Source organism: Rhinatrema bivittatum, chromosome 15 (genome assembly GCF_901001135.1).
Source record: "Rhinatrema bivittatum chromosome 15, aRhiBiv1.1, whole genome shotgun sequence".
NCBI classification, from domain to species: Eukaryota; Metazoa; Chordata; class Amphibia; order Gymnophiona; family Rhinatrematidae; genus Rhinatrema; species Rhinatrema bivittatum.
In genome coordinates, this window is record NC_042629.1 from 56,772,064 (window position 1) to 56,788,877 (window position 16,814).

The 16,814-nt window shown below is 45.7% G+C and overlaps 1 protein-coding gene across 6 annotated transcripts in view; it reads right to left on the reverse strand.

Moving 5' to 3' along the window:
- The window catches only part of SPEN (spen family transcriptional repressor), a 294,674-nt gene that overhangs the window by 34,338 nt on the left and 243,522 nt on the right, over positions 1-16,814 (reverse strand). For all 6 annotated transcript variants that reach the window (XM_029578478.1, XM_029578477.1, XM_029578482.1 and 3 more), the window contains one exon: positions 5,376-5,786. In XM_029578478.1, coding sequence (XP_029434338.1) covers positions 5,376-5,786 — 411 coding nt within the window. The remainder of the gene's footprint in view (positions 1-5,375; positions 5,787-16,814) is intronic.

Here is a 16,814-nt window from a genome sequence, read left to right on the forward strand (position 1 = left end):
CTTGGAGGTTGGGGTGATGTAGGCATCTGTCGTTCTGAGTGATGAGAAGCGGATCCTTCCCTAGAGGAATGTGCCAGCGAATTGATAAGTCCTGAAGTATTGGAAACTACACCTGGTGTGGCCAGTGAGGGGCTATTAGAATCATCAATCCCCTGTCCTTTCACAACTTCACGAGAGTCTTCGAAATAAGTGGAAGTGGAGGGTATGCATAAAGGAGACCGCTGGTCCACGAGAGGGAGAAAGTGTCTCTTGGCTGCAAGTGAGAGCGCAGATGTTTTCTACTTGGTGGATTAACGCAAAGAGATCTATATGAGGGTAACCCCAGTGTTGGAATATGGAGTCTGCTACTGTAGGGTTGAGGGACCACTCATGCGGTTGAAAAGTGCGACTCACCTTGTCTGCCAACACATTGTCCACTCCCGGCAAGTAGGTGGCCCTGAGGCACCGAGTGGGAAAGGGCCTCCGCCCATATCTGTGCAGCTTCCTGACACAGGTAGGAGCCCGTTCCCCCTTGCTTGTTGATGGTACCACATGGCCACCTGGTTGTCTGTTTGAATCAGGATGACCTTGTTGGTGAGGTAATTCTGAAAGACCCTGAGAGCATATCCGATTGCCCAAAGCTCTAGGAAATTTATCTGGTGTTTGGCTTCCTCTGGAGACCAGATGCCCTGAGTTTGCAGGTTTGCAACATGTGCTCCCCAGCCGAGGTTGGAGGCATCTGTTGTCAAGGTTATTTGAGGTTCTGCAACCTGAAATGGAAGGCCTTGAAGAAGATTGGATTGGTTTATCCACCAAGCCAGCGAAGAGCGGAACTGGTTGGTGATGTGGACATTGGCTGAGAAGACTGAATCCACTGTGATTTTGAGTCCACTGCATTACTCTCATGGCAAGGCGGGCCATCGGAGTGAGATGCACCGAAGAGGCCATATGACCCAGTAAGATCAGAAAGTGATGTTCAGTTGAGTGTTGTCAAGACTGCAGTTGGGCCAGAGAAGCGAGAGTGAGAGCCCAATCCCAGGGTAGGAAGGCTTTTGCTTTTAAAGTGTTCAAGTCGGCCCCTATGAACGATAGGGTTTGAGATGGAACTAGCCTGGATTTTGGATAGTTTATGAGGAACCCTAGGGAGATCAGGGTATGCAAAGTGAGACATAGGGACATCAGCGCAATTTGATGAGTGGGAGCCCTGATCAACCAATTGTCGAGATAGGGGTAGACGTGGACACCTTGAGTCCTGAGATAGGCTGCTACCATGACGAGACACTTGGTGAAGACTCGTGGGGCAGATGCTAGGCTGAATGGCAACACTCGATACTGGAAGTGCTTTGGGCCTACTAGGAACTGCAGGAATCTGTGATGTGACGGAGTGATTGAGATGTGCGTGTTAGCATCCTGAAGGTCTAGAGAGCAGAGCCAGTCTTCCCTTTGCAGAAGAGGAAGCAGAAAACCCAAGGTCACCATTTTGAACTTCTCTCTTTGTAGGTATTTGTTTAAGGCGCGAAGGACCAGTATTGGGCGAATGCCACCTGACTTTTTTGAGATTATAAAATACAATGAATAGAATCCCTGGCCCTGCTGGGAGAAGAGTACTGGTTCTATTGCCTGGGACTCGAGGAGGATGGAAACTTCCTGATCAAGAAGGTGAGAATGGTCGGATGTTTCCCACGTCAGCCGAGGTGGGGAATCCGGTGGAACTGTGAGGAAGTTGAGGTGGTAACCTTGAGTCACTACAGCTAGTACCCACTGATCTGTCGTGACCTTGTGCCACATGCTGGTGAAGTGGGATAATCGACTTCCTACTGGTTCGGAAGGGAGAGGAGGCTGGGCACTGCTCTCCAAGAAGGAGTCAAAATCCGGATGCTGGGCCCAGCTGAGGGGCTGGCTGAGTCTTTTGGGTCCGAGGTTGTCTGGATTGGCCTTTTTGGTAAGGCCTGGAGGGTCGACCTCTGGAAGCCGGAGGGTAATATCTCTTGGTTTATACGCAGGCCTCTTGGAGTCTCTTCTGAAAGACCTCTTGGAAGAAGAAGAGTAATCAGAAGGTACTAAGGATAGTTGAGGGAGAGTCTCATGGTGATCCTTGAGCTGCACCACTGTTTCTTGAATCATTTCTCCGAAAAGATTATTCCCAGCACAGGGTAAGTCAGCTAACCTATCCTGTACTTCTGGTCTGAGGTCTGAAGACTTGAGCCAGGCCCATCTTCTTGCACTTATTCCTGCTGCAGAGAATCTAGAGGCAGTGTCGAAGATGTCATATGCAGCACGGACCTCATGCTTGCCAGCATCTAGACCTTTTTGAGCAAGGGTATGGAGCTGGATCTTGAAACTGTTCTGGTAGAGATTCAGAAAAGTCTTGGATCTTCTTGAACAGGTCCCTATTATACTGTGTCATGTACAATTGGTAGGAAGCAATGCGAGAAATTAGCATTGAACCATGAAAAACATGTCTGCCCAATGCATCCAGGGACTTTTGTTCTTTTCCTGGAGGTATAGAAGAATGAGGTTTGGACCGTCTTGCTCTTTTCTGGGCTGACTCCACAACAACTGAGTGATGATCTAGCTGGGATCGTTGAAAACCAGGAGCAGACTGTACTAAGTAAGTAGCATCTGTCTTGCGATTGACAGGTGGTACAGAACCTGGATGTTCCCAATTTCTTTTCAACAGATCAATAAGGATCTCATATACTGGAGTACACATGATTTCCTTAGGAGCATCAATGAACTGGAGTACTTCCAGCATCTTGTGCCTGGAGTCCTCTTCTGTCTGAAGCTGAAATGGAATTGTTTCAGACATCTCCTTTACAAAATTAATGAAAGACAAGTCCTCCAGAGGAGAACGTCTTCTTTCATCAGGAGGAGAGGGCTGTGAAGGTAGATCATCAGTTTCCTGGGACATGTAATCGGTCCAGGGATCATAAGGCTTGTCACCAGCTCCCATAGGATTATCAGATGGGAGAAATGGTGCTAATCCTGAAGGTCCAGGCCTAGGCACCGAAGACATCGATGGAGGCACCGATGGAGGCACTTGGTGTTTCTTCTTCATCTGACAATAAGGGTATCGGTGTGGAAGGAGTCGGGGCCACCGGTGGAAAGGCACCGATTAAAGCGTCCATTCTAGTCAATAGTGGTGCAAGAGCCTTAGGTATCGGGTCGGTGACCGGCTCAGGAACCGGCACCGCTATCGATGGAGGTTTGAACCCCCTGGAGTGCTTTTCCGACGGCCTCTTGGATCATCTGATCCAATTCCTCACGGAAACCTGGAGCATGGAACCCCGGTTCCGGAGTAGGAGGCAGTACTGGCGTAGCCGGAGGGTCCACTGGTGACAGTGGAGTCGCGGCTCCCGGCACCTGTCCAGGTGGGGAATGCCTCGGTGACCCAGACACAGAAGAGGATGGGGCCTTTTCTGGACGGGATTTCTTTGTTGGTGGCTCAGACGATGTCAATGCCAAGGGCTTGCCTGTATCGGTGGCCTGAGCTTTTCGATGGCGGTGTCGACGTTTTTCTCGGTGCTCTCCCTGGGCCCTTTTCCCACGGAGAAACAGAAGGAGTCAACAACCGCGGAGTCGTCGAAGCCAGTCGGGCAGCAGCGATTTCATGGTGCTGGTGCGAAGTAGACAGCACTAGTTTGGACGACGTCGAGGCTATCGGAGTCAGGGTTTTAGACTGAAAGAGACGTTCCATCTTCTCCAGCAGAGCCTTGCGACCTTTTGGTGTCATTTGGGCACATTTGGTACAAGTTAGGACATTATGTCGGACCCCAAACACATCACGCAGACCGTATGAGGGTCAGTGATGGACATTGTTCGAGTGCAGTCGGGGCACCGATGGAAACCAGGCGCCATGGTCTCAACAAAATTTAGCCATGGCGTGGTTGATGGCCGGTAGGCCGCAAGGGAAAAACTCGACAGGAATCGACTGGAAGCAGGTAAAAAACGTAACTTTACTCCGCGGTCAAATAGTATCGATAGGGGGACCTCTTTGGGGAAAAAAAGTTTGAAATTTTCTTGAAGAAGTTCCGTGAGGAAAATTCCTGTCAGGAATAACTGAAGAGCTCCTTAACCCGCATGGCTACTGCTGCGTGGAAAAAAAAAGACTGAAGGGGGATCCATGCTGGATGCAGTGTTGGTGCTATGCTGGGCATGCCCAGTAGGTACCAGTCAAAGTTCTAGAAACTCTGATAAAAGTTTTCCGTGATTGGGCTCCATCCTCATGATGTCATCCATATGCGAGGACTACCATCCTGCTTGTCCTGTGAGAAATCTTCCAAACACTCGATCAGTCGAGACTGCAGGTAAATAGCTCTACCATCTGCTGGAGGCAGAGAAATACTGAGGAACTGCAACTGGCACTCTCAGATATGTAGCAGTGCCCAAAGTTTTGTCCCCTGCCTCCATCTGCTGGTAGGGATGAATAAACCCACTTGTCTGGACTGATTTGGGTATGTTCAGGAAGCTTCTAAAAGTCTGATCCTTCTGTAGTTGATGCTATTTAGCTGACAGTAGGTAAGGACTACTCCACTGCCTGATAACAGGGAGGTGTGAAAAACATATTAAAAGTTCATATTTAATTTTGTATATGCAGTAATCAAATGTATAAAAACTGGTTTAGCATGGTGTTATGTTCTTCCAACCCAGCAGTTAAGATCAAGCAACACTCAGCTGGCTTGAGACCATGTGTAATGGGATTGTTGGCCCAAGTCCGACAAGCTTGGTTTAGGATATATTCAGAAAGAAACCCTCAGGCTCAGCACTCTCACACTGACCTCATATCACTTGACTGTACAACTGTCAGAAAGGAGAAGTAACCAGATGCACAAGCCTTGTAGGGAGAGAGAGTTCTCACTCTGGGCCATGTTTTGGGAAACCGCATAAGTTTCTCAAAACATGCCTTCTAATATGCAGACAAAAAGGGTATAACTAACAGAGACAGGGAAGAAAGATGGCCGAGGGAAAGAAGCAACTTAGCTATCCTCCTAGAAACTGAAAGAAAAGTATTTGTACTTTATTATGGCAACTATTACCTTCGCAATATCTGTATCTAATTTTACTGCATTGCTTTCTGGAGTGTAATCTAACATTAATAATAAATACACTTTTTAATCTAGTATCTACAGTTGTGCTGACTTAAGAGTGTGAGTGTGGCTTTGTATTTTCTTGAGTAGCAGATCCTGTTAGGAGGTAAGCCTGGAGGATACTGTCTTCATTTGTGCTAAGGGCAGAGGATCCTGCAGAGAGGTGCCTGAAGGACACCAGTTTTATTTGTGTTTTAAGAAACAGGTCCTGTCAGGAAGGGAGCCTGCAGGATACTAGCCCTGTATGTCCTTGTGCTTTACCATACCAACCACAATGTGAACCTATAACACCATGAAAGAACTACCTACCGTTAATAGCTGTACCATGTCCACAGGCCTTTGTGAGTGAGAAGGCTGTTCTTGCTTTAGTACAGATTGTGGTTCTGAGCGAGGAAGAGAGAGTCCTGGAGGAGCCCCAGGACCCAAAGAGTTTGAGATAAATAAAGACTGCTTTTGAACTGTTTGAGTCTGATGTGGAGATGGTAGCTCCTGCTTCATAGAAATGGCGACAGGTGACGGGTAGGTGGTCTGAGCAGTGTCCACTTGGGATCTCTGAAGATGCTGGATGTGGGGCTCCATTTGTCCTGGGTGACGGCTGCCAGGTGCATGGTGGGACTGTTCACTTCCTGCTGACTGAGACCCCTTGGAGTCCTGAGAAATTTGAGGGGTTTTGCTGCGTACAGGCTGACTGGAATGTGAATGCTCACCTTCTGATAAACCCTACAAAGGGGATAAAGTGACAAATTAAAAACATGAATAAGCAGCAGCTTTTTGCCAGTGATGTGCTCACATATGATATGCTTGGCCTTAAGTCTCTTTTATTGTGACTCTTGAGAATTCTTTACTACATGGCATCATAAAATGAAGCAATAGACCAAATTCTAAAATCCCCTGACACATAACAAGAGGAAGGTACTCTCACCATTTAGAAAAACTCCATTACATAATATAAAGTTGTTAACAAAGACAAATCCTAAAACTATTAGTAAATGGAATACTACTAAGTAAATCAGTGTTAAGATTCAGTGGGGAATATCAGATATTAGAGGTCCACTGGAACTCAACCAACCTAGCAACTAAAGAATATTAAACATTAAAAATCATGTCTAATCTGTTTGTTAAAGTGATGATGCCATGGTAGTAAGTTTTAACATGAGAGGGTCTTTATCTTTTCATTAAATTACTTTACTTTCAGCTTGAATACATAAAGTAAAGTTACTTGTTTGTAACAGGTATTCTCTGAAGACAATTCACCAGTCATACAAATAGGTCATATGACTATGTACTGATGACAAGTGAAAAGAAACTTCAGTAGTTCTCTGGATTGGCAAAAGCCTTTCACTGCCTATGTTGCTAGTTCCCGCACTACAGTGGACCTGCTCCCTATAAATGTTTTAAGTGGGAGAGAGAAAAATTCTGAAAAAACGACAGGAAGCAACTTTATGAACTGTCTTAGCAAGAAGCAGTCACACACATGGGACTCCTAGGCTAAAGACGGCCTTCAATAAAAAAAACCAAAAGGGGGGGGTGTACAAAAAGAATGGTCAATGGGTGAGAAATAAAGTTGCTTACCTGGTGTACTTCATGATAAATCAGTCACACATGGGTGACATCCGATGGTGCAGACAACAGAATGATTTCTACAAACTAGAGCTAGAATGGACTAGAATATATATCTACTGTTGCGTCCGGTCTCAGACGGCTTCGACTCTTGTGCCTCACCTTTTTCTCCGCTCTCCCCACTAGCCTTGGGAAGATGGCTACTGCTGCGTCTGCAAACTGCGCTCTCCAGCATCCCTGGAACGGCTATGGTGTTGCCTCCCGTCATGTTTCTCCCAAGGGCCTCCTAGGGTGCGCATGCGCTACCCACGTCTTTATTCCAGCTGTGGCGCGAACCTCGGAGGCGTCCCCCTCAAGCGATGTCACGCCATCCGGGTATATAGCCTGTACTTATTGGCTAGCTCATTGAGTTAGCAAGGATTGGACTCGTCCGGTCTAAGCTACTGTGCTGCTTCCGTGCTGCCGCTGGAAGCTCTCTCTCTGCCCTTCAGGGTAATCTCTAACATGGGTACCCGCTCCTCGGGGGCCCTCTGCTTTATTTCAGGTGCCTTACTGGGATCAGGTACTCGCTCCTCGAGGGCCTGCTCTCCCTGCCTCGGTGCCTGTAACCATCAACTTCAGCCTGGTGGAATCGCCAACCTTACAGCTACCATCTAGTGAGTAATGTCTCTCATTGTTATCATTCATTTTAAAATGTTTGTAACCTTCCTATGTTGTAAACCGTTGTGATGGCTTTATGTTGAAGCCGAATAACGGTATATATATATCCCTCCTGTTACATATCTTTTTTTTTTTTTTTTGCTTCACTTGACAGATATTCGCTAGTATGCTAGATGCTTTAATTCAAATGTTGTTTCTGATAATTTGTTTTTTGTAAATTAATATTTCCAAGTTCCATATCCTTGTTTCTCATAATTTGTTTCTCATAATTTTTTTTTTGTTTTTCATAATTTGTTTCATATAATTTATTGTTTCTCAAAATTTGTTTTCGTAAATTAATATTTCCAAGTTTCATTTCCATGTTCTCTGTAAGACACATTTGTTATGTCATCCCAAAGTTATATGTAAACCGAAGTGATTAGTAACATTGTTACTAGAACCTCGGTATATAAAAAAATGTTAAATAAATAAATAAATAAATAAATATAAAACCTGACTAGATAGATAGATAAATAAATAAATAAATCTAATTCTCAGTTCAGCCTGGTGGAATCGCCAACCTTACAGCTACCATCTAGTGAGTAATCTAGTTCTCAGTCTGTCTCATCTACAGCATTGCCATGCTGGGGAACCTACACCGGAATCTCCCTATACCAACTTGGTGAGACGGGGTCCCTCTGCCAAGGGTCCCGAGACTGCTACCTCTGGATCACCTCACTACTGCCACCTCTGGTGGTACTCAGCTGCTGTATAATAAAAGATCTAACTCTGTGTTTGTGCATCCTGAGTCTAGCCCAGTACTGTGGCTCCCCACAGGGCCCCTCCCCGTGGGCATAGTTATCTGTCACAGTACCCAAGAATCCACCCAAAAATCGCTAAACCATAACAGATTGCTAACTCCATGGATTAGGCTCAGCTCACCGCATTGCAGGCCATTTCAGGCCTGGCCCAGCGAATCTCCGAACAGCAGAACGCACTGGAGAATTTGACTGCTGCATTTAACCAGCTGCACGCACAGATGAACTTATCCACCACCAAAGGTAAAGAAGTTACACCGCCAGAAGGGATGGTCAAGACTATTGCATCTCTATCTGCTGCAACATGCTTCTCGGGGGAGGTTTGGAAATGTAGAGGATTTATGAATCAGTGTTACATGCACTTTTCCCTGCAACCTAATCATTTTCTTACAGCCTATGCCAAGACCACTTACATCTTGTCTTTTCTGGACGTGAGAGCGTTGGCTTGGGCCTCTTTGCTGTGGGAGCACGATGATCCTATCCTACACAAACTTGCTGGGTTCCTGGAACTGTTCAGATCAGTTTTTGATAACCCAGTCCAGCATACCACTGCAGGATCTTCGTTGGTTCACCTGAAGCAAGGTACTAAACCTTTATCTGACTTCGCTATAGAATTCAAGACACTGGCGTCTGAATTACATTGGGACTCTAAATGCCTGAGGACCCTCTTCTTTGAGGGATTGAACTCTCGTTTGAAAGACGAGCTGGCAGCTCGCGAGATGCCTGAGAATTTGGCTACACTGGTGAAGTTGGCAACAAGGATTGATCGCCAACTTCGTGACAAGGTTTAAGAGACAAAGACTCCCAGAAAACCCCTTCCGGGTGAAACTCGAGTTAAGACTACTGCCAGGCCTGTTCCCTCGGGTCCAGTTGCTGGCGAAGAAGTACCAATGCAATTAGGCTGCAGTCACCTGATGTCTAAGGAGAGAAGAATGCGGAAGAGGTTGGGGCTTTGCATGTATTGTGGACAAGCTGGCCATGCTGTTCAAACATGCCCTATATGTCCGGGAAACTGGCAGACCTAAGTCCTGCGGGAGGACTCTTCTTAGGTCTTACTGCACCCTCTCCTCCACCCTCTCTTCCTGTATCCTTGATCTGCGAACCCTTAGAATATCAGACTCCTGCCCTAGTGGACTCAGGGGCAGGAGGCAATTTCATTTTACAACGATTAGTGGAGCACTTGCGGATTCCCACCACCACCATGATGTCTCCACTACTCCTATCTTCAATTCATTGAGAGCCCTTACCGGGCGAAGTGACCCAGCTCACTGAACCAGTGTGTTTACGGACCGGTGCTCTCCATTCTGAAACCACCTCCTTCTTTGTACTAGAGAAGGCCATGCACCCTATAGTACTGGGGCTACCATGGCTGCAGCAGCATATGCCTCAATTCAATTGGGCCACTCTGGAACTTTCACATTGGGGTCCAGATTGTCATGGTAAATGTCTGATGGAGGTCGCTCCTTTACCCTGCATGCCAACTACCCCATTGTTGCCTGGGTTGCCGCCTCAATATGCTTTTCAAGATGTCTTTTCCAAAGAAGCTGCAGACGTTCTACCGCCACACAGATCCTATGACTGCGCCATTAATTTGAAGCCTAACACTGAACCACCCAAAGGAAGAGTCTACCCTCTCTCCGTGGTAGAGAATAAAGCCATGTCTGAATATATACAGGAGAACCTTCAGAAAGGCTTCATAAAACCCTCTAAGTCTCCTGCCGGCGCAGGCTTCTTCTTTGTTGGGGAAGGATGGAACGTTGTATCCATGCATTGACTACAGAGATCTAAACGAGATCACTGTGAAAAACCACTATCCCTTTCCACTCATCTCAGAGCTATTTGATAGACTACAGGGAGCCAAGATATTCTCCAAGCTTGATCTCAAGGGAGCCTATAACTTAGTTCGCATCCGCTCTGGCGATGAATGGAAGACAGCCTTCAATACCCGGGACGGTCACTTTGAATATCTAGTGATGCCCTTTGGCCTGTGCAACGCCCCGGCTGTCTTCCAAAACATGATGAACGACATTCTGTGCAATCTACTCTATAAATGGAGCTCAAAACTTGGTTATTCAGACAAACATTCCCAGATGGTATTGGCTAAACTGACCGCCTACACACCAAAGACTCGTTGACGTACACGAGCTCATACGCAAAATATGCACCCATACTTGTTTGTTCACTGTACTACCTGTCCATAGATGTCTGTATACTGTTATCCCTGTTCAATTTGACTGTAAATAGAAAGGTTTATTTTGGTGTTCACCTAATAAGTTCAATAAGTTCTCGGTTAAAATTGTTAATCATCTGTAATAAGTTGTTAAACTGTAAACCAGGGTGAAGGCATCTTGCTATATCTCGGTATATAAAAGGTACCAAATAAATAAATAAAATAAAATACAAATGTGTCGTTGTGTACTTAGATGACATCTTAATATTTTCCCAGGACATGTCCACTCATCTGGAGGATGTCAAAACAGTGCTGCAAAGACTCCGCGAGAATCGCTTATACGCCAAGTTGTCTAAGTGCGAGTTTCACAAAGAATCAGTGCCTTTCTTAAGGTACATTGTTTCCAACCAAGGTTTCCATATGGACCCCACAGAAGCTGGAGAGCATTAAGAAATGGACACAACCCACAGGTCTAAAGGCTCTCAGATGATTTCTGGGATTTACCAACTACTACAGAATATTCATCAAGAACTACTCCTCACTAACTGTTCCACTGACAGCTATGACGAAGAAAGGTGCCAATGTCTTCAATTGGTCTACGGAGGCAGTAACAGCTTTCCAGAAACTGAAAAACGCCTTCTTGAGCAAGCCATGCCTCCGACATTCGGACCCGACTCGGCCTTTCATCATAGAGGCTGATGCCTCTGACGTCGGCATGGGGGGCCGTGCTAAACCAAGCCGGTGACTCTAAGACCTTATACCCATGCTCATTTTTCTCCCGTCGCTTCTCGCCTGCGGTGAAGAACTACGGCATAGGAGACAAAGAACTCCTGGCAATAAAGATGGCATTCGAGGAGTGGCGCCCCTGGCTTGAAGGAGCACAACATCAGAACACAGTCTTTACAGACCATAAAAATCTGGAATACCTCCGCCACGCACAGCGAGATGGTCCATGTTCTTCAACAGATTTGACTTTGTGCTGAAATACCGCCCTGGAGATAAGAACGTCAGAGCAGATGCCCTATCTCGCTCATTTATCTCCGAGGACATCCCTGATGAACCTCAACATATCATCGACCCGAAAAGAGTTATCTTGTCAGCTATTCACCCAGTACCTGCGGGTAAGACTGTTGTACCCAAGAACCTAAGAAAAAAAGCTGTTACTTGGGCTCACGATTCTCAACTGGCTGGACACCCTGGTCAATGCAGAACTCTGGCTAAACTGCAGAAGTATTACTGGTGGCCCACCATGAAGGAAGACTCATTCTCCTACGTTGCTTCTTGCTCTAATTGTGCCAGACAGAAACCGCCGCCCGGTCGTCCTTGGGGCCTACTCCAACCATTGCCAGTACCAGACGAACCCTGGACACTCATCACTACAGACTTTGAGGTAGACTTACCACTCTCAGGAGGAAAACACTATCTGGGTAACAGTGGATCGTTTCTCAAAGATGGCTCACTTTGTGGCCCTCCCTGGCTTGCCCACAGCCATGGAGCTTGCAAAGCTTTTCATAACTCACATTTTTCGCCTACATGGCATGCCAAAGCACATCGTCTCTGATAGAGGAGCCCAATTCACAGCTAAGTTCTGGAAGGCATTGTGCAAGAAGTTTGATATCTCTCTCGACTTCACCTCAGCATACCATCCACAGTCTTAACGGGCAAACGGAGAGAATGAATAGGCCACTCAAGCACTTCATTTGTGCCTATGTGGGTACTTGTCAAAATGACTGGGCTGAACTGTTGCCCTGGGCTGAATTCGCCATCAGCTCTCATCCAGCAACATCAACTGGATCAACACCATTTGAAGTGGTCTACGGACGACTACTAGCACCACCACTACCACTTCCACTTTCAGTGTCGTCCCCGGCAGCTCAATCTACTACCAAAGATATTCAACAACTATGGACTAAGACCAAAGAGATGCTTCGTAAAGCAGGACAACAAGCAGAGAAAGGCTATGAATGAGGCTCATCACTGCAAGGCTTCAGAATTCCAGCCTGGTGACAAAGTCTGGCTTTCCACAAAACATCTAAGACTCAAGCTACCATCAGCTTGTTTTGCTCCACGCTTTATCAGACCCTTTTCCCATTCTTCGATGACTAAATACTCTTACTTGCAGTCTGAAACTTCCGCCAGCATTGAAGATTCATAATGCGTTCCAAGTCTCACTATTGAAGCCACTAGTCCTCAGTGAGTTTTCAACCAAGACACCTGAACCTACACCTATTGATGCAGAAGACGACATTGAATACAAGGTAGACGCTATCCTTGACATGAGAAAGAGAGGCAGAGTATGGAAATAACTTCTGTCATGGGAGGGTTATGGACCTGAAGAAAACTCTTGGGAACCTTTGGCTAATATCATGGATAAAGAGATGCTTCAGCGATACCACAGAATGCATCCTCAGAAACCAAGACCAAGTAGGAGGTCTGGAGGGGACCCTTTGAAGGGGGGTACTGCTGCATCCGTCGGTCTCAGACAGCTTCGACCCTTGTGCCTCACCTTTTTCTCTGCTCTCCCCGCTAGCCTTGGGAAGATGGCTACCGCCGCCGTCTGCAAGCCGTGCTCTCCGGCATCCCCGGAACGGCTATGGTGTTGCCTCCCACCATGTTTCTCCCAAGGGCCTTCTAGGGTGCGCGCGCTACCCACGTCTTTATTCCAGCTATGGCGCGAACCTTGGGGGCATCCCCCTCAAGTGACATCACGCCATCTGGGTACATAGCCTGTACTTGTTTGCTAGCTCATTGAGTTAGCAAGGATTGGACTCGTCCAGTCTAAGCCACTCTGCCGCTTCCATGCTGCCGCTGGAAACTCTCTCTCTCTGCCCTTCGGTGGAATCTCTAACCTGGGTACCCGCTCCTCGGGGGCCCTCTGCTTTATTTCAGGTGTCTTACTGGGATCAGGTACTCTCTCCTCGAGGGCCTGCTCTCCCTGCCTGTAACCATCAAGTTCAGCCTGGTGGAATCGCCAAACTTACAGCTACCATCTAGTGAGCTATCTAGTTCTCAGTCTGGCTCATCTACAGCATTGCCGTGCTGGGGAACCTACACTGGAATCTCCCTATACCAACTTGGTGAGACGGTTCCCTCTGTCGAGGCTCCAGAGACTGCTACCTCTGGATCACCTCACTACTGTCACCTCTGGTGGTTCTCAGCTGCTGTATAATAAAAGATCTAATTCTGTGTTTGTGCGTCCTGAGTCTAGCCCAGTACTGTGGCTCCCCATGGGGGCCCTTCCTGTGTGCGTAGTTATCTGCCATAGTACCCAAGAATCCACCCAAACACCGCTAAACCATAACATCTACTAGTGCACAGCCGGTACCATACAGCTGCATAACGACAATCCCCCTTCAGTCATTTATCAGAGCTGTTTAGGAAAAGAAATTTAGAACTCCAAGGGGAGGTGTGAAGGTATGTATGACTGATTTATTCTGCCTGGGCACAACAGAAATAAATGCAATCTGCTATCTAATTAGAAAGGACGCACTTAGGGTTAGATGAAAAAAAAAAAAAAAAAAAAGCTTGGAGGACTTTTCATGGGCTTCAGTCCACGCTAGAAGGCCAAAGCTCTTTTGCAATACAAATTGTGCAATACTTGTTCAACTTTCTAGACATGTGTCCTGGGGTCTAATGCTGGAAGGACGACTGACTGGTTAAAGTGAAATTCTGACATTATCTTACACAGGATAAATCAGGATGCTCTCATCAGCATGTTGTGTACCGAATTAGAATTCAATGCAGGAAGACGGAATGAAGAGAAAAATTACAGAGAACTCATTCTAATCCAAAGTAAAAACAATTCAAAGATAGCATTTGAGTGTGCTGCATGTTGCTCCTGCCAGCCTGAAGACTACTCAAATGAAACTGGAGCAGCAGCTTGCAGAGAATAAGGAACAGGATATTTTGCATCTCCTCCTGTGAGCCCATTCCTTTATGGTAATTTTGCAAAGATTTCTGAAGGGCAGGGGTGAATGTGATGGATTTATCTTCAGAAATGGACAGATATGAGAGGAATCCAGTATGTCACAAGCTAGAAGAGCAGAAAAACACAGCCACACAACAAAATACTACTTCTGCGGCTTCAGGAGTTCTATCAGCAGGAAGAGGAGATGGTAAGACACATCTGGCTCCAGAATGCCTTTGAAAGGGGAGAACAGAGATCCAACCATGCCCTACCACCATTTTTTTATGATGTATAGTGTTATAATTGTATTTTTATGTCAGCTTGCTATTTATTGTATTATTTTTATGTTTTGTGACCTGCTTTGCTTGGACTACATATAAGGCAAGTGGTATACAAATATAAAATAGGAATTTAGGATGCATGAGCAAAACTCTTAAGAAACATAGTATAAGATGGACAAAACACTAAGACCTGGAGCTCATTGACTCTGCTCACTGAAATGACCTATACTAAAAATATAACCTTCCAGGCCAGCTGCTTCAACTAAAGAGTTCAGGGAGCTTTCATCAACTGGGTCAATACAACATTGAGGTCCCCATGACATAGTAGAAGACTTGATGGGAGGCTTCAACTGAAGCAAGCCCTGCATAAACTAACAAATAAAGACTATATAGAGATGGGTTTACCTTCTACATGGTAGTGATAAGTGCCAGCTGCACTGAGATGAACCCTGAGTTAGTCTTCAGACCAGATTTGGAGGGCATTCAATCAGTTTTTGTATGGAACAGAAAACAAGGTCTAGTGCCTTTCCTTTACACCACAAAGTAAACCTCTTCCATTTCAAACCATACGATTTCCTTGTGGAATCCTTTCTAAAAGCAAGGAGAATACATCTTTGGAATTCCCCAATTTAATCAGATTACTGATTGATATCTCCCATAGCAGCGGAAACCAATCTCTTGGCTAATAGAGGATTATGAGAATCATAGTCCCTGAGGTCTCTTCTTTTAGTAGGGATTTTACCTCATAGAAATTTGAAGAGAAATTGGAAAAACTTACAGAAGACCCTGTCCCTAATTTAGGGAGAAGGCATCAGAGGATAGACTGCCTTGTGTCCCTTCTTCTGGAGCAGAAGTTCGGGACCTTTCAGTTCAGAGGGGACACAAACAGATCTACTTCAGGTGTGCCCCACTTCAGAATATCTGCTTTATTACTCCCCTGTCCAAAGACCATTTCCAAAACCCAACTCAACCTATCTGCCAGTATATTCTCCTCAACTACCAGATACGAGGTCGCTAAGGCCATTGCCTGAGAAAATTACCCAGTTTCACATCTCAACAATTTCCTGACACAGGAGGTATGAACCTGTTCTTCCCCGATTGCTGAATCATTTACATTTTATTTATTTAAAATTATTTATCCACCGCACTCTCCAAAAGATCATGGCGGCTTCTAAAAATTCTAAAACGTATACACAAAAGAGTGATGCTAACCAAGGAACTGCTAAATTATTAAGCAATTTATGAAGTAACATCAACACTTTAAAATTGATTCTCCAATGAATCAATAACCAGAACTATACAGTGGCCCAAATTTACTGTGATCTTATGGTCCAATGGGATCTTCTCATGTGAAGTTTTGGTTGTTATTCCACTGAAGCCCAACAACCTCAACATGTTCCATGCTTTCTGCCAACTCATTCTTATACTCTTCCACTGCAGACAATGTAATGATACTCTCCTGTGGAAGGAAGGCTTTCGCCCAACTCATGTCTAGCAGAGCTCCTATAAATTCAATGGTGGGTTCAAATGGGACTTGGGATAGTTAGCAATTCTAACACCCAGCTGGTTTTGCTCATTGATTCTGCATCTTCTTAAGATGTACTCTTGACCAGCCAGTTGTCCATGTAGAGAAATACATGCACCCCCAATTTGTATAGATGTACAACCACTACCACAAGACATTTTGTAAACACCCATGTTGTTGATACAAGGTCAAAGGGTGGCACATGACATTGGATGTGGCATTTCCCTACTACAAATCTGAGATATTTCCTGTGACCTGGAAAAGTCTCTGTGGTTGTAAGCATCTGTTAAGATTCAGGAAGCATAACCAGTCCTCTTTTTCTAGAAAGGAAATTAAGGTGCCAAGGGAAACCATTTTGAACTTCTCCTTTACTAGGAATTTGCCCTCAGATCTAGGATGGGACAGAGTCCCCTCCTCCTCTTCAGGATCAGTAAATACTTAAGAGTAAAAGCCCTGACTTCTTTCCCCTGGTGGAATGGGTTCAGTAGGGAAGAAAACTCATTTTGTGACAGTTTCTGATGCTGAGAAACAAACCAAGAGCTTCTCAGTGGGTGATCTGGTGGGTTTACCAATGCATGTAATCTGTACCCATTTCTGACTATTCTGAGAACCCATGTCTCTGAGGTTACTCTGGGCCACTGGTTTACGTAAAACCTCAGCATTCCCCTGACAGGAAGGTCCTTCATCATAAATAATGCGGTCTAAGGCTATGCTCTTTCAGATCCAGTCAAAATCCCATCCCAGGTTTTGGCTGGGATGCTAGTTGTGGCTTTGGGATCTTCTACTGACTGGGACGAGGTCCCTGTTTTTGGCAGGGTGGAGGGGGGGGGAGAGGATAACTTTTTCCA